The sequence below is a fragment of the Pipistrellus kuhlii genome, unplaced genomic scaffold, assembly GCF_014108245.1.
Source record: "Pipistrellus kuhlii isolate mPipKuh1 unplaced genomic scaffold, mPipKuh1.p scaffold_m20_p_2, whole genome shotgun sequence".
Classification (NCBI taxonomy): Eukaryota; Metazoa; Chordata; class Mammalia; order Chiroptera; family Vespertilionidae; genus Pipistrellus; species Pipistrellus kuhlii.
The window spans coordinates 160,870,776-160,888,389 of NW_023425515.1; the positions used below are offsets into that span (position 1 = coordinate 160,870,776).

The window sequence follows — 17,614 nt, forward strand, 5'->3', positions numbered from 1 at the left end:
GAGGCCACTGAGAGAGGGTGTGTGGACAGAGAAGAGGCCCGCACAGAGAGACCCACTAAAAGATCTGGCTGCATATAAATGCGATTATATACACCAGACTGACATGAGCTGGCAGTGGGCAGGTAGTGCAGTGTGATGAGGAGTCTCAGCAGAAGGAGTACCTGCCTGGCCATCGCAGAGGCTCTTCTGAAACATGGAGTCAGGCTGGGGCTGGCAGTGAGTACATCTGGACAGGCAGAGTCCTTGGCTCCAGAAGGCAGGGGCTGGGGCTGAGGCAGCCTCTGGCTTCCAGAGTAGAAAAAGCACAGATGTAGAGTCTTGTGGGCCTTAAATCTCATTCTTGCATCCACTTCCTGGCTGTGAGGTCCCAGGAAAGACCTCTCATCTTTCCAAACCTCAGGGTCTGTGTCTATAAAACAGGGCCAGGAGCGCTGACCTCCCATTGCCAGACACGTGCATGGAAACACCCGGAGAACGAGGGTCCTAAGAGAGTGGGTGCCAGGTGATGACTTGGTTCTCTCCCCACTCCAGGATCTGGACACCAATGGTTTACCCAGCACAGGCATGTCCATACCATAAAATCAAGGACTTTGGTGTTGGGAGTGTTTGAGCCAAACCCTGGCATGAGAATTATGCAGCGCTTACCATGTTAACACATTATAAACAGATGGGATGGGTCTGAAGCTCCACAGCAGTGCCTTCTGCAACAGCTCCCCAGGCCCCTTATAAATGAACTGGTAAGAACAACGACCAGGGCATTGAGGGCAGATGGTCTGCTTTGGGTTCTTTTTTTACCTTGTCCTAGCCAGTGCTACTGAGATGGCTGACTCCACTGACCTGGTTTCCAAATGTAACCTTCTGATTGATCTGCTTGGATTCAGGGGGTGCAAAGAAGACCCAGCTTTAATTTAGTTTTCCAACCATTCTCACCAACTGACTATCTGGGCCCTCTGCATCACTGGATGACCTATTTTGTAGATCCAATAGCTTTCCCTGTTACTGTCAGGAATTAGAAGAGTCTTCTTTTCATGTATTAAAACCTCTCATTTGATAAAAAAAAAAAATCTAAATTTCTCATCAAATTCAAAGAGGTTGTTCCCCAGCTCAGCTCAGGGTAAGCCCTGTTACCTCCTCCCCTGCTGGAGGCTGCTCTCGACTCCTGCAAGGTTGGGTGGGAGGTGAGATGAAGGCAAGGAGGACAGCAGTGCTCTCACTGTGGCAGCTGTCCAAATGCTGGCTTGCTCTCTGGTTGAGAACTTAGGAGGGTTTTGTTTTTCCCCCCCCAGAGCCTCTGATTTTCTCCTCAATGTGGCAAAGTCCCGTTCCCCCCACCCCCTACAGCTGGCATCTTCCAACTCTCTCACTGCTCCTGCTCTGATAGTCTATTCCTCATTGCTCCCCTCCTCCCCCCCACCCACCCAAGGATTCTCTGGCCTCCATTTTTTCCACAGTCTGGTTGGTTGGGGAGGGGTGGTATATGGGTGCGGAGCCAGCTCAGCTCTCCCTTAGCAAGTCCTGCAGGGGTGGTCTGGCTTCCTTCTTCCGAATTAGGACACATTGTCTTTAGCTCTGGGGCCTCAGTTATGACTTGCAGACACCAGGAAAAGTTCCAAGTAACATTGTGTTACACTTTAATTCCGTTGCCTCAAGTGCTCAACTTTTACCTTAAGTACAGAAAAGTGGGTAAGTGTGCAGGTTCTGGAGTTTGGCACTGGCTAGGGACCACGGGCAAATCATCTAACGTCTCAGAGCCTCAGTTTCTTTGATGTGAAGCAGCGACAATAGTCTTTAGTCTCAAGGATGTTTTGCAGGTTGAGTTGCTCTTTATATGCCTGGTGGCACAGGGCAAGCCCTCAATAAATGGAGCAGTGCTCTGTGCATCCCTTCAAGGTCCCAGTTTCCCCAGCGCAGACAGGTGTCCGACTCCGGCTAATCCAGAGGTGGCTCCCCTACTACCCCCCCCCCCCCCCCCCCCCCCCGACATCTCCCTGCCTACAGTGCTCTTCTTGATAAAACGCTTATCATATCTTAGGCATCGTTATCTTATTTACAGCTCACAGCAATCCTGCAGGGTAAATATTATTATCATTCCCATTTATAGATGGCAAAACTGTCACTCGGAGAGGATGATCTCTCGCACAGGGTCAGAGAACTTGTGAATAGCAGAACTGGGACTCGATCCCCATCTCTCTTGGTTCCAAATCCTGAACGTGTTCTACCACTCATTTTACTCCCCAAGCCTGCTCTCTTTGTTCTCTCTATTCCCTCTGCCAAGAGTTCTTCTGCACTGTATGGACACAATAGAGCATCCCTTTGAGTGAAGTCACTTCCTGTTTGAAGTGAACCTTGGAAATGGATCCCCCATTGCTCTGTAGAATGGCGCTTCCTGTGTTGCATAATAACCAATCCCCATGGCAGCTGCCTAGAAGTAATATGAATTCCATCCTTCCCTGTCTATTATTTAAGCTATATAAAGTTGCATTTTTATGAAAAGCATCCAGTTAGCATTGATTTAGCATCTACTTGGCATCCAACACTGCTTTAGTCAAGAAGGGGAAAGTGTTTTCTGATCTTAAGCTTAGAATCTATTTTGAGAGGTAAGATATATGTTGCAGACACCCTTGAAGGGGAACAGGTCATTAGTACCCAAGGAGCTCAAAGGCGAGAGCAGTCTGGTGGCTGGGTGGGTGGAGAGATGGAAGGCCTGGGCAAAGAAGTCACAGAAGGCTGACTGGAAAATCCGGGGCTGGGGCTGAGCCCTGAAAGCTGGGTAGAGTTCAGATAGAAGAAAGTGAAGGCGAAGAAGACATGTTTGGTGTATTTGGAGCAAAGAGCAAGGAGGTGCCCAGAGAGGCAGAAGCCCAGCATGGGTGCAGGAATGTGTTCTTCCAAAGGAGCCTCTCTTTTACAACCATGAGCCTCTTTGCTCCCTGCTTGGGGATTTTTTATGACCCCATCCATCTGTTTGCAGTCAGCCTCAGGTTTGCTTTGAAATTCAAAAGCTGAAAGGGAAATGCTATATTGGAGCCAGAGCAGCAGGCTGGGCAGCTGTCTCTGAGAAGGAGGGAACCGCCTCATGGAGCTTAAACCACAGCAGGCAAGCACCTCTTCTCATTGGCCAGGCTCCCTTGAAGCATGGGACCAGGAGCGCTGGAAGGGTGGATCATTAGTTCTAATGGGGGTCTGAGCTGGCACCTAGTGTGCCCATCAGCAAGTGGCCCACGAGGGCATCGAGGTCCAGCGTGCAGATGAGTGGTCCTTCAGCCAGGGCTTCATGCCTGGTCCGGATCTGTCCTGCCTGTGTTTGTTGCTCTTTCCTGCTCTGGCAGACGCGCCCGGGCCCGCTGTGAGAGTTGGCTCAGCCCTCTGTGCCTCCTGAATTCCCTGGCCCAGCTACCATCCCTGCATTCCTTATGAGCCTCAATATCCCAGAGAGGCAAGATATTTTCCATCTTCTCAAATAAAAGACTTTTAGCGACAATCGTTGATCAAACTTAAAATCCACAGTCTGGATATCCAACTTCTGTTCTAGGTCACGTTCTTCCCTCAGCCCAGGTCCCCTAAGACTCCTATGAGGTAATGTCCTTTGCCTGCCCCCCTGGTGACTCCTCTATCAGATCTCTCTGAGGCCTCCCTACCTGACATTTACATAGCTGAGGGAAGTATATACCCACCTCTTTAGGAAAATCCTCCTGGGGGCTCCTCTTACCCATCCTGCCCACATCCCACACTCCTAAGGCTGCTCCTCCCGCCTCCCATCCCAAACACCCCCTTGGCCTGTTCTCCACGCCACAACCAACCACCTACCCTGGGTGTGCCCCTTGGCTTCTGCTTGAATGTGTTCAAAGTGCTTCTGTCACAGAGCGGGAGCTTCTCATCAGGTTCGGAAGAAGTCAAGTGGTCCCTTTAAAAGACAGTCCAGCTTCTGGGGCTCAAGGCAGCAGTAAGTTGGGAAGCTTTAGCATTTTATGCAAACTAACTTTTTGGAGGGGTAGCTGAGTATAGAGAAGGACTTTGACATTCCAGCCTATCAAAGCTAGAGGGAGGATCCTTTAAAGATCATTTGCTCTAATTCCCACATTTTTCTCAAATGGGAAACTGGCTCTCAGAAAGGAGATGTCATTGGCCTAGTGTATTCATGCAGTTGGTAGCAAAGCAGGACTGGAGTCCAGTTTGAGGCTCGAGTTAGCCATAATTTTCCATTTACACTCTTTGGGGACCCTGAGTGACAGGGATTATGTAATTCAAGGCACATGCTTCTCCTCCCCTCCTTCCCCGATCCTCCTCCTCTTTTCCCTCCTCCTCCTCCTTCTTCTTCGTAAGGCAAATTCTTATTCTCTGTGTGCAATTCTTTACATCCCTCACCCATGATTGTTTCCTCTCCCAACAAACGTATGAAAGCTAATCCCCCCCTTCCCCAGATTTCCAAAACACCCAGTGGGTGGTGATCCTACCCCTGTTGAAAAACACAGATTTGAAGGTTTTATCTTAGAAATGATGCATGTAAGAGGGAAGGCTCAGACCTGTATTGTACCCAAAGGAATAAAAAATTTTAAAAATAGATTTTTACTGATTTTAGAGAGGAAGGGAGAAAGAGATAGAAACATCAATAATGAGAGAGAATCATTAATTGGCTGCCCTCTGCATGCTCCATACTGGAGATCGTTCTGCACATTCTGTACTGGGGATTGAGCCTGAACCCAGGCATATGCCCTTGACTGGAATCAAACCTGAGACCCTTCAGTACCCACCGAGCCAAACTGGCTAGGGCACAGAGGAATAAAATTTAATCCTAATCTTGGACAATATTTAGTCTTCAGACATAAAATTAATAAACTAGATATTAGTTCACTCAGGGGATGCAAAGATAAGTAAGACCTGGTCTCTGCATACACAAGCTTTGCCTTTTTTTTTATTTTTAACGGTGATAAGACACAATCCCAATTACTACCCTGTTTCCCCAAAAATAAGACAATGTCTTATATTAGTTTTTACTCCCAAAGATGCGCTAGGTCTTATTTTCAGGGATGTCTTATTTTTCCATGAAGAAGAATACGGTACACATTTATTGTTAAATAAAAATAAAGGAAATTTATTACCTGTATGCAGTATGGTAGTACAGTAGTTGTCAACACAAACCAGACAAACTGTGATTCCTACAGTATCAAGAATTTATTTATTTATTCAATGACAATCATATCATCATCTTCTGGAACATCATCATAACAATCCAATTCCTGAATATCCTGGTGAATTTCTTGTGACTCCATTTCTTTCAGAATCAGTGGACCAAATCTCTCATGTTTAGCCTAGGGGGGGTGTGTGCTTATTTTCAGGGGGATGCCTTATATTTCACTCAGAAGGAAACCTGTAAGTAGGTCTTATTTTCAGAGGATGTCTTATTTTCGGGGAAACACGGTATGTATGGGTGCGAACACTGAAAAGTGAAGGAGCCTGATAAAAAATACATTTATTTGAAATATGGAGTTGGAGGAGAGCTCTACAGAGACCCTGGACCCCCAGAAAGAGACATGAGTGGGTCCTAGAGCGAATGAAGCCTGAAGCATCATCACTGGAGGCGAAAAGGACAAAACTGTCCGTGACCTACTTCAAGCTCATCCTGAGAAGTCAGGGTTCTCTGGGAAAGACAATAATGCTGGGAAAAATAGGAGGCAACAGGGAAAGGGCAGGATCAAATATGAGATGGGCAGATCCTACAAAGAAGCCATAGATGTGAGTCTGCAGGGGCTGGGCGGGGCTGCTCAGGAAGGGACGCTGTGGGCATCACTCATCATAGGCTCACCAGGAGTCAGAACCAACTCAACAGCACGTCACACACACAAGATGTAAGGAAACCACAACCTAAGGCAACTGCATGAAGTGTGGCCTGGACTTCAGAAGAAGTGCAAAGTGTGAGGGTGGGGGACCAGAGCAGCTTGTACGAGGACCAGAGTTAAACTAGGCCTTGGAGAGCAGAAAGAGAATTTTCAGGTAAAAATAGGGAGCAGGGGAAATTGGCCCTGGAGGGGATAGTGGGGGTTGATAGTGGGAGTCAGTAAATGGGGGGCTGGTATAGGGACATGCAAAAATTGTGCAGGATGGAGGCTTATTCTTTATGTGGGACTCTTTGCATCCCTCATCCTGGATTATGCCCCACTCCCAACAAATGTATGAAAGCTAACCCCTCTCCCTCATGGCTCTATGTGGCTGGAGCATGACTTGTGGGAGATTGAAGGAGACAGGTGGCTGGAGAGATGGGCAGTGGGGCCTGGGCAGTGGGGCCAAGGGGAGGGGAGGGAAGGAGGAGGTAAGTGTGCTTTCCTATCAACTCCAACTTTTGGAGGAAGGCCCGGACCCTCACAGGAGCCACCGCACCCTTCTCCCCACAAAGCAGCAGGCTTGGGGAGGAAAGGGGAGGGTTCAGTTCTCTAGTTGGGAGCTCAGTGTAGGGCACAGTAATTTTTGGTTGGATAAATAAATTTTTTGGAATAAATCTACACATGCCCAGTTCTGAACATAGGGCTTGGCCCCCTGCCCACTCAGGCTTGTGGAAGGTTTTGGAAGCTGAGGGGAACTGGACTCTCTGGTCCAACGCCCTGTGTCCAGGTGAGACGAGGCCAGAAGAGGTGCCCGCGAGTGAGGAAACCAGGGTTCTGCCTCCCCTGACAGGTGCCAAGATGCCTGGGGACAGTTTCTCCTTGGTGGTCCCCTATCCGCTCCATGAGGGGCAGAGCCTCTCTCCTTCAGATCACCTGTTAGGAGCCTGAGGTCACAGCCTGAGCAGCACTACCCCTGAGGGCAGCTAAGTCGGACTCCTGTTGAGGGGAACTGTGTGTGTGTGTGTGTGTGTGTGCTGTGTGTGCACACGTGTTGGGGGGAAGACTATGGGTCTGGCTCAGGGGGGTGCACCCCAAGGGGGCGGGAAGGAGAACTTTACCTTCATCTGCTGTCAGGGCACTCCCAGTGGTATTACCCATGCCCGCCCACTCCCAACCGTCATCACAGGAAAGTCCTGGGACCATGTGACTTCATGTGTCCTGTCCCTGGGACCAGTGGGGCAGGGAGCTGGGCCCCTTAACCTTCATCATCCTCATCATCGTGCAGAGACCTCAGGGCACTCAGGGTGTGCAGAGCACAGGCCCACCTTCTCCCCCCTAAGTCCTCACGGTGCTCTGTGGACCGGGCATCCTCTCCCCTTTTGCTGGTGGGCACAGAGACCCAGAGGGAGGAAGAGACTCCATCGTAAAGCTGCCAGGGTCTCCCTGTTGCTCGCAGGGCAACATCCAGGTGCCTCAGTGGGTAGGCCACCACCCTCACATGTAACTCTGGCCACTGCAGAACCGGCCTCCCCTGCCCCCTTCCCCACACCTTCCAGGTCAAAGTCAGTGAGGCCTCCTCGACCAGTGCCCGGGGACACACTGCTCAGATCCCTGTGACAGTGGGCCCATCTCCCCTCCCCCAACCTCTCAGCACAGACTCCGAAGTGTGGAAATGAGGTCCAGGAGCCAGCCTCCTCACTCCTTGGCATCTCCTTCCTTCCTGCCCTAGTCCAGGGGGCACCTTATCAGTCCTGCATGGGGCAGCTGGGGTGATTTGAGAAATCAGACCCCATCAGATACTGTAACAACAGCACAGCCTGACTTCCGCACTGCACACGGCGCTCTCAGCACCAGAATGAGTCACTCCATGTCATCCCAGGGCAACTGAGGAACAGAGAACTTGAGTGATGTGCTCAGGGTCACCTAGTTGACCTCAGGGGCTCCCATTGGCTTCCTGATAAGGTACCAACTTCTGCACATGCACAGCAAAGGGGCCCAGGCCTGCCACTGCCCTCCACTCCAGCCGCATCACCTTGGCCTTGATGGCTGTGCCTGGCTGTGCTAAAATACTCACAGGTCAAGCCAAAACCCGTTTGGCTCAGTGGATAGAGCATTGGCCTGTGGACTGAAGGGTCCCAGGTTCGATTCCGGTCAATGGTATGTACCTGGGTTGCGGGCACATCCCCAGTAGGAGGTGTGCAGGAAGCAGCTGATCGATGTTTCTCTCTCATATCTATCCCTCTCCCTTCCTCTCTGTAAAAAATCAATAAAATATATTAAATAAATAAATAAATAAATAAATAAATAAAATACTCACAGGCCTCCAACACATGGCTACAACCATCAACACATGTGTTGGGTCTTGATGTCCAGGAATTTTACATTCACTATCTCATTAAAACCTATTGCAATCTTACCGGAAGCATTTTTATTGTCCCCATTCAGAAGATGAGGGAAATGAGGCTGAGGCCCCCTGACCACCAGCCTTTGATCTGACTGAACCTAGAAGACCTTTGTATGGCAGAGGAAGGGTGAGGGGCTGCTCTACTGAATTTGGGGAGCCAGGCAAGCCTGGGAAGCAGCTCATGTTCTCAAGATCCTCCTGGAGGAGGACACTGCTTGCTCCCAGACCTGTCCCTAGAGGCCCACCCATCTTGACTACTCATCCCAGGCCACAACTTGCTCAGTGAGTCCGTGCCTGGTCCCCACTCTCGACAGACACCGCTGAGTTCTCACTCCCCTTGGTCCTGACCCTCTGGTCTGTTGGTTTTTTTTTTTTTTCTTTCTCTCCACTTAGGCCTCTTCCACTACTCTCTTTCATTCTTCTCTTTACTTCTCCCCAGAAAGTCTGACTGTCTCCCATCTGCCTTTGTCTATCTCCGTGTTGATCCCTCTCCCCTTCTCCAGATCCCCACTCCAGCTTGCTGTGTATTCTCTTTCTCTTCCATCTATGGCCCCCTGCACTCCTTTCCCCAAGCCCTCTGTTCCCTTCCTGCTCAGCCCCGCCCACCCTTCCAGAGGCTCAGGGAAGTGGAGGTGGTGAGAAGGAGCAGAGAACCTTCTGGGAAGCCTGGGAGGCCCCAGCCTTACCAAGGGGCTTATGTCTTCAGGTTGGAAACTTTATCATTTCTCTTTCGTGACTGATGGGGAGGAAGAAATGGAAAATACAAAAAAAGAAAACACAGGAAGTGTTTTGCAAGCCCAGAACTGACATAAAACAGGGTATTATGAATATTTTCTGAAAATAATTTCTTTTTATGATGCTGTAACAGTGGCCAGCCCTGTCTGGCTGGCTTGCTGGCTGCCGACAGCAGCAGCTGGAGGCCCCCCACCCTCACCCCACCCAGCCTGCCCCAGCCCGGATCCTGCCCCTCACCAGGCCTGGGTGTTTCCTTGGCTGGAGCGGCCCTGGAAGGTAATGACGAGGTGGGAGGGCTTCCTGCAGACTCCGAGCTCTGGAGTTCCTGGGTCCTTTAGTTCAAGGAAGCCGAAGGCAGGCGGGTATTAGCATGTCTCTGTCCACCTGCAGCTCAGACGGCCAGGGCATGTTGCTCCAACAAACTTGACTGAGATCATTTCGGACACCCAGCTCCGGGGCAGGGGTCCAAGCCCTCCCAGAGCTCCTGATGCCTTGGAACTTACACTCTTGCGATATTGTCCTGTCATTGAACTCCATGTGAACTTGGCTATGAGAATTCCCACAGCCCTGGTTTAGTGGCTCATTTGGTTGGTGCATTGTCTCATATTCCAAAGGTTGCAGGTTCGATTCCAGTCAGGGCACATACCTAGGTTGCGGGCTTGATCTCTGGTCAGAGCAAGTTTGGGGGACAACGGATTAATGTTTACTGCTCACGTTGACATTTCTTTCTCTTTCTCTATCCCTTACTCTCTCTTAAAACAAAATCAATAAAACATATCCTCAGTGAGGATTAAAAAGAAAAATCAGCCTCTCCCATGGTCGCCCCTTGTTCCGAATTACCCCAAGCAGTGGAGGTTATTGGCGACTGGGAGAGCTGATGGAGTGAGGCCTCTCACAACACTCGGAAAATGATTATTGACTGCAAATCCCCGTCCCCACTCCCCTGCCCGGGGAAGCAGGCATTGTCCACACCTCCTTCAGTGTCTCTCCATCCTCCTAGCTCCTCACTTCTTTCTTTTGCTTGCAAAAGAAATGATAAAACTTCTCGCCCTGATCATAAAGGTATCTGCCCCTCAGCTCCTCTGAGGAGGGAGAAGCTGTTTTTTCCTACCTCAAGTCCCACGGAGCAGTCTTCCACACAAAGACGGTGCTTTCCAAAGGAATTTAATGCATACAATTTGACCCACCTCCTTTCATGTAGATATGGGACTGAGGTCCAGAGAGATCAGAGGGCACAGAGGTGGGAGAGATCAGCCTGCCTCTGCCCTGGGAGGTATGCCTCCTCCATTGAGAGTTCCCCTGTTATCCAATTCCCATGTTGGGGCACTCACTACTTTCTTGGCAGTGGGTCTGGATTCTGGGAAGCCCTTTCCCACCTCCCTTTAGCTTCCCCTATGGGCCCAGCTCAGAGCTTGGTAGCTATATAGAGAAGCCTTCTGTCAAGGGCAGCCCCACCGAAATTTGGGGCCAAGATGGAGTCCCCCTGAATTTAATGATCTAATAATATCAGATGGGGCATCTGGTTTCTCCCCAGAAGGGTACTTCAGTGGAGCCAGCTCAGAGCAAAGCTAGGAGGGGGCACCGGGGCTCCAAGGTTGGGAAATGCGGACACTTGAGTGTTCCAGGTACCAAGGTACAGACACTGGAGTCTCCCCTTTGCCACCCACTGCCTTGTGCAGAGGAGTGTGTCAGGGGTTCTGAGGAGTCCCTGGTCTCCTCAGCCACCCATTTCATGGTATCTGATACCTCATTCCTGGGCAATAGCTTCTCCAGGGGGCACTTAAGCTGAGGACTACTTACCCCAAAGAAGGACTAGGTCTCACTCTGCCAATAAGGAGGGTGTGTGTGTGTGTGTGTGTGTGTGTGTGTGTGTGTGTGACAGAAGCCCCCTTCCTGATAGCAGGAGTCCTCACACCACTGAGACCATCATGATGGGGCTCCCCATGCTCTCTGCATTAGGAGCTGATGGATGGGACAGAGGTCTGGGCAGACTTCAGGACATGGGAGAGGCTCTGTCTTGAGACTCAGATGGGTCCTGACCTCACCCATCGGCCTGTGAAAGGGGATGGGGATGCCTCGCTGCCCTCACCGGCCACAGCCCACATAGAACAGCACAGCATCGCTGAGCTGAAGTTCAGAGAATCGGTTTGGAGCTTGGCTGCTTAGATTCCAATCTTGGCTCCAGCATTTACAAGCTGTGTGACCTGGTCAAGTTCCTGAACCTCCCTGTGTCTCAGCTACTTTATCTGTAAGCTAGAGAGAGCAAGAGCAGGTGTGGGGATGAAATGACTGAAGACTTATAAATGCTTAGAACATTGTCTGGTACATAATAAATGTTCAATAAACGTTAGCTTTCCAGTTGCTTTATTATCTTATCTGAGGGGTGGGCCCACCACCCGCAGCCCACATTGCTCTTAGTAGGAGCCAGCAAGAGCTCACTAAGCACGGCCAGTGACCTGCCTCTGGTGAAGGCTCTGCGGTTCCAGAAGCAGACACCTCTCCCCACCAACCTCTCAGTGACCTGCCCCTGTCCCCCCATGTCCCATGGAGGGCACATCGCTGGGGCTTCTTAGAGATGCCTGTGCCAGCTCATGAGTGTGTTAAAAGCAGGGACGGTATGCGATCATTTTGCGGTTTAGAGAGCTCACTCAGGCTGCAGAAGGGAGAGTGGACCAGAGGGGACACAGCTGTGGGTATCAGTGAGTGGCTCAGAGGAAGGTGAGGTGGTCTGGGCTCTAGCACTGGGATGGAGAGAGGAGAAAGGAAGAATAACGAAGAATCAATAGGTTTTGGAGAGTGAGGGAGCAAGAGAAAGGGAGGCCCCGAGGGTGGACCTCAGGTTTGAGGTCTGTGGGCGGCTCATTCTTGCTGGAGAGAGCTATCCGGATCCCCTTGGCATGAGGCCCCTCGAGCCATTGGATCGTTGCCCAAACCACCCTCCCGGAACCGGCCTGAGGTTTGCATGGAAAATGGGCCTGTCCTAGTCCCTCCACACTGCTGCCTCGGGCCTTGGCCCTCCCAACAAAGGCAATTTCCCTCCATGCTCTCTGGCAGGAGGGGGGACCCGTCAGCACACAGAGATGCATCCTGCTGAATTCATAATGTCTTTTATTAATATATTATGCTACAAAAATATTTTTGGCAAAATAACATTAATAGCATCTTTCTTTGTCTTCTATTATATTCTTAAAGAACTCTTCATGATAATTCACAGAGGTGCAGGGGAGAGGTGATTGAAAGAACAGCATCACGGATACTTTCAAATACATTAAGGTCTGAAGCATGTGCCACACAGTGCAAGTCCGGCGGGGAACTTCTGCGATCCCTCCGAGGCCCAGGACTGGGGCCCGGGGCTCTGGCGGCCTCTGTTCTGGGCCAGAATCTCCCTTGGCCAAGAGCCAGGCCCTGCCACCCCAGCTACAGGGGCCCAAGGTGTCTGAAAGCCCCACTGGAAACTTCTGAGACTCAGGCCCCACTCAAAGCACACTTGCCCCTGAGTGGGACTCTGGATGGAGGGGCCCTGTGAAGCTTCTCTGCCTCCTCCCCTGCCCGCTGCATGCTCCCAAGCCCAGAGCAGATTGCGGGTCCTGGAAGGAAAGCAGAGCATTGATCCTGGGGAGGAGTGGCACCCCGCCTTCACGGAGCCCCAAGATTGCACACAGCATTTGTCCATATCTCCAGAACACCTCAGGCCGGAAACAAGGCCTTTGTTTGACAGATGAGGAAATGGACGCTCAGAGAGGGGCAGGGACTTGCCCAAGGTCACCCAGCGAAGTGAAGGACTCTCCAGAGAATCTCAGGGAAGGAAGTGCCACCGTCAGAGAAAGGGTGGGAGAAGCCGACGGGCCAGGGCCAGCTGAGGCTCCATGGGCTCTCATGACCCCTTTCCTCCCCAAGGGTTGGGGCAGGAAGGCAATAAGCTCTGGGTTGGAGCCAGGGTCCTGGGTTCCAGTTCAGCTCTCCTCCAGGGCCCAGAAGTTCCCCTGCCCCGGGGCAGCCGGCAAGCCTGCCAATTCCTTCAGCCTGGCTGGACTCTTGGAGAACTGTGGCGCACGGCTGGACTGATTCCTGAACCTTATTGGTTTAGACAGCCAGCCGGGTGATTTCTTTTGGCTGCTGAGATGAAGTTTTGGAAAAATCACAATGTTCAAAGAACCTGAACATTACAGAGCCAGGAGGGGCTCTCGATGTCATCTGCCTTAGTCCCTTGCCAAGACTTTAACTCTGCCATTTCTCTCCAGCCAGGGTGCCCACTGCCCCTGCTCACACTCCTCTCCTGACAGAAACTCACCTGCAGAGGCACCTGCCCACTCTCACACAACTTTGGCTTTGTACAAACCACTCCACTAGCAAAGCTAACATCTGCCTCTCTCCTTCTTTCCTTCCTTCATTCTTTTCTCTCTCCTTCCCTTTCTGCACAGGTGTTCAGTGCCATCTTTGTGTCAGATGAAGATATAGATATGAGTTCACATGACTCTTGCCACCGTGGAGCTCACAGTCCAATAAGAGAGCACACATGCCATTAGACAGTCTCAGTGGGTGTTGTGCTAGATGCTAGAAAGCACAAAGGAATCACAGGGGGCTTCTTGGAGGAGGTGTCATTTGAGTTGATTCTCAAAAATTGAGCCGTTAGGGTAAGAGAAGGGACTTCCCAGGCCTAGCATGCAGCATGTGTGAAACATCTGATCTGTCCTAGAAATGACAAATACAGTTCGGTCTGGTCAAGCGAAGAGTGGGGGAGATGGGAGATGCGGCTGGCAAGCAGCAGGGCCAGATCATGGAGAGTCTAGAATGGCAGGCTGAGGATGTGGTTCTTCTCCCACCACCACTGAAACAGGATAGCCAGCTCCAATTCTGTCCTCGGCACAGAAACCATCAAAGCGGCCGTTCCCAGGCAGAACGTGACCTAGCCTTCACGGTGTTTGTCATCAGCTTTCCTTTGGTGGAGGACCTTTCCTTGGGATCTGATGTCAATGGCACCAGACTGGAGGCGGGGCAGGTAGGACAGAACCCGGAGCCTCTAGGTTTGCCCAAGTCTGGCTGAGGCCATGACATAGATGATGGAGCATTCGATGACATCAGGAAAACTCACTAATAGTCTTTCAGAGCAAGGGTGACCTTGCTGGTCAGTACAGGTGTTCGTACTGCCTGGACTCCAGATCTTTGACTCTCAGAGGTGGAGGGGCCCTCGGCGGCCCGGGCAGCTCCTGATAGCCTGACTCGTGCACCTTCGGTCCCTGCCTACCTCTGCTGTGGGTGTCAGGCAGCCTGGAAGAAGACTCGCAGAACGGCTATGCTGACCAGCCCCGGAAAACTCCTGGGTCAGTCAGTAATGTTTCCCGAGAGACAGGGGATCTGGACCACCACTGACCTTAGGCAGGGTACGGAACCTGCTGGGTCTCAGCCCATCCATCTTCTCTGCCTGCCTTAAGGCCAACGTGAAAGCCCCAAGACGTGTACACGATGCTCTCAGAACAACAGGGGCATTTTATGAGGCTGAGCACATAGCACATGCTGGGAAAGATGTCAGCAGTGGTGTGGATAGAGCATTTCCAAGTGTGTGATTGGCCGCTGATGGAATGAAGGCTCTCCGGCCCAGAATGAGAGAATTCACGCACCCCCAGCCATTCAATTTCCATAAATGTGCCTCGGGTCTTCTGGGATATAAACAGCAAGCTCAGTTCATTTCAAACCCCGGCCAGTGGGTGGTCCTCGGAGATCAGCGCGCTTCGGCTGCAGATGTCTGACCCACGCTGGCTCTGGCTGTCCGGGCGGCACACGTCCACCGAACCTGTTGGCACATCCATCTTCCTTTAAACACTTGAGTGCTTATCTGGGGAAGAGTTTGGAATCCCCCGAACTGCACCAAGGAGGGATCTGGGGAAGACCAGGGCTGAATTTGCCTGCTTAAGGGATGGATAGGATGACCTCAATGTCCTTTAGGAGCCCAGGACGGTGCTGTGCGTCTCTCTCAAGGCTGAGCTCCTCTAGATCCGGAAGGTGGCGAGATTCGGGCCCGACATGGAGACTGGCACTGCGTGTGCTCGATAATCACACACTGCATTAATTTACCTCTGGCCCCGTGCCTGGCACAGATCTGGGCACGCAGTCAGGTGCCTGGACTGTTTACCCAAATGCTTCATCTTTAATTAACCTCAAGTTCCATCTCAATACATCGCATGCCACACTCTGCCCCGAGCAGAGGGAAATCTGGCCTGTGTGTTTCTAATTCCTTTACACTTATCTCATCCAAATAGTGCTCCGCACGAAGTGTTTGATGTCCCCCAGGCCTCTGAGCCTGCTTTATAACTCAGCTAAGCCCCTTCCCGCTCAGAAATAGGAAGTCTCGTTTCTGCCAAGGATAAACCCTGGCCGGGGTCAAGTTTGGTTTACAGCCTGGTGCCCATGGGGCTGGCTGGACCCTCTGAAGCCCCTGCCAGGTCTCAGGCTCCAAAACATCCATCCAGGGCTGAGCTAAAAAGAATTCAGAGGCCTGCCAAGATGCCAGTGGGACCTCTGACCATCCAATAGAGCTGCCCTGGACCCTACTGACTCAGAAGGGACAGCTGCCCAGCTGGGACTGGGGTTAGGCAGGCACTGCCAGTGACACTGGAGAGCACTGGTCTGGGATTCAGCAGATATCCAGCTGTGCAGTTTTGGGGAAACACCCCCTCCCTGCCTGATTGTTATTCTTACAGTTAGAGGTCAGATGAGGGGTTCTTTCTGATCTCCGGTGCCAGGACCTGTAATGGATGCGCCGCTAGGCCTATGAGGGTCCAGGACTGGAAGGCAGGGTCCTCTGCCTTCTCAGCCATCGCCTCGGGGGCAGAGGAGCTAGGTCTGTCTCTCTGAGGCGGAGTGGCCTGACTATCCCTGTTTGACTGGCTGCCAGTCTCCCCACGCTTCCCACAGCTGCCCCTCATTCCCTTGCCTCTTATTTGGCAGAAAAGCCTCTCATTGGCTTTAGGATAAGACAAGTCTGGGCCTGGGACACGTGGCACACACAAAGAGCCCTTTGGCAAGAGTGACCCACATGAGCAACTGTGGCCAAACAGTCTCTTTGGCGGAGTAAGAAGCTTGTGCTGGCCCGTGGGGCGTCCCTGTGTAGAGAGAACGTGGCAGAATCTGAGCCAGGAGATAAGCATCACTTCTCAGTCACATTTCTTTGGGGCTATGTCCTGGCTGAGTGACCTTGAGCAAGTCCCTTTGCCTCTTTTGGGGGTTCAGTTTCCTCACCTGTGAAAAGGGGATGGTTGCCTCTCCTAGAACTGGCATGGGGATCAGTGATAAAGTGAGTGGACAAAATGGTGGCTCTCCTTACAATTATTCCCACGTGACTCTTAGAACCCCCGTCTCTAAAACTGCCCTCTGTGCTGACTCCTGTCCGTCCGTCCAGCTCATTCCATTTGGCGGCGACTTCAGTAGCATCTCCTGTAACCCAAGGTGGATTAATGCTATCAGAGCAGAGAGGTCTGGGTTCATGCCCCGGATCTCCCACTTGCTGTGTGACCTTGGGCAACCACTTTCCTCTCTTTGGATCTTAGTTTAACCATCAGGCCCACGGGCCCGGGAAACCACCTCCCTCAGCGACGACTCTCTTCCTCCACCCAGTGCTTAGGTCGGAACACTCACCAAGAGCTCCGGAGGCCTTGGTTTACAAAATAGCAGCATTCTCTTTCCGAAAAGTATCTTCCCAGCCCTAGGATGCATCCACGGGAGGGAAGGACCGTCAGCGTTCACATCTCTGGCTCCCAAATCCAGCTTCACAAAAGCTAAGCTTGTATGCCTGCCCCTCCCTCCGAGGTCCCCGCGGTGGAAGAAGCCAAATCCAGGCACGGGAGGCTTCCGCCGGTCCAGAGCAGGCGCTGCACCGCCAAGGTCCGCATGAGGTCGCAGAAGTCCTGACAGCCTGGCTTCACCGCCTGGGTGCACGCTGGGACTAATTAGGGGGTAATTGATATAGGCCACATAAAAATAGTTTTATCGGTGGAATAAATACATTTTTCTTTTTTAATATGGACACGTATTTTACAAAAGAGCCCCATAGCACTATGGGAAATTAAGATCCTTCTACAAAAAAGAAGATGTAACTTGGGTACAATAAAGCTCTAGGGTTCTAACGGATCCCGACTGGACTGCCCGTGAGGTGTCAGCCCCCCCCCCTGGGAGTGGGGTGGCAGGGGCAGTGGGGTGTGGCCACAGACCCTCCTGCGGTTTCTCTGGCTTCTCTGCACGGGCAGCCGAGGTCAGGAAGGCCCGAAGGTGTGCAGCAGGAAGGGGGCTGCGAAGCTGGCAGCGATGATGGCAGGGAGGAGGCCCAGGGCCGGCTGGGAGTGGGCAGGCACTGAGCTGCTGGTGGAGCCCGGCGCTTCCTGCGGCTGGAGCTGGTCGGAGAGCTGGAAGAGGGGCCCGGCGGTCCCGGAGCTGTAGCTGTGCGTGGGTTGGAGGGGCAGCGGGGGTGGCGAGGCGGTGGTGCTGGAAGGAGAGAACACATGGAACTCTGAGTGACGGCTCAGCAGCCCCATCCCGGGCTGTGGCCTGAAGGTGCAGATCTGACTTTATGAAATGGAGAAGAAAACAGGGGAAGTGAGCAGCCCAGAGCCACACAGCAGGCTGGCTGAGCTCCCGAGACTGCACACACCCTCCTGTGCCAGGC

General features: G+C 52.0%; 1 protein-coding gene across 1 annotated transcript in view; it reads right to left on the reverse strand.

Moving 5' to 3' along the window:
- Positions 1-12,049: 12,049 nt before the first annotated feature.
- Positions 12,050-17,614, reverse strand: part of TRABD2B (TraB domain containing 2B) — a 199,213-nt gene continuing 193,648 nt past the window's right edge. The window contains exon 7 of the mRNA XM_036446383.2: positions 12,050-17,433. Coding sequence (XP_036302276.1) covers positions 17,205-17,433 — 229 coding nt within the window. The 3' untranslated portion in view covers positions 12,050-17,204. The remainder of the gene's footprint in view (positions 17,434-17,614) is intronic.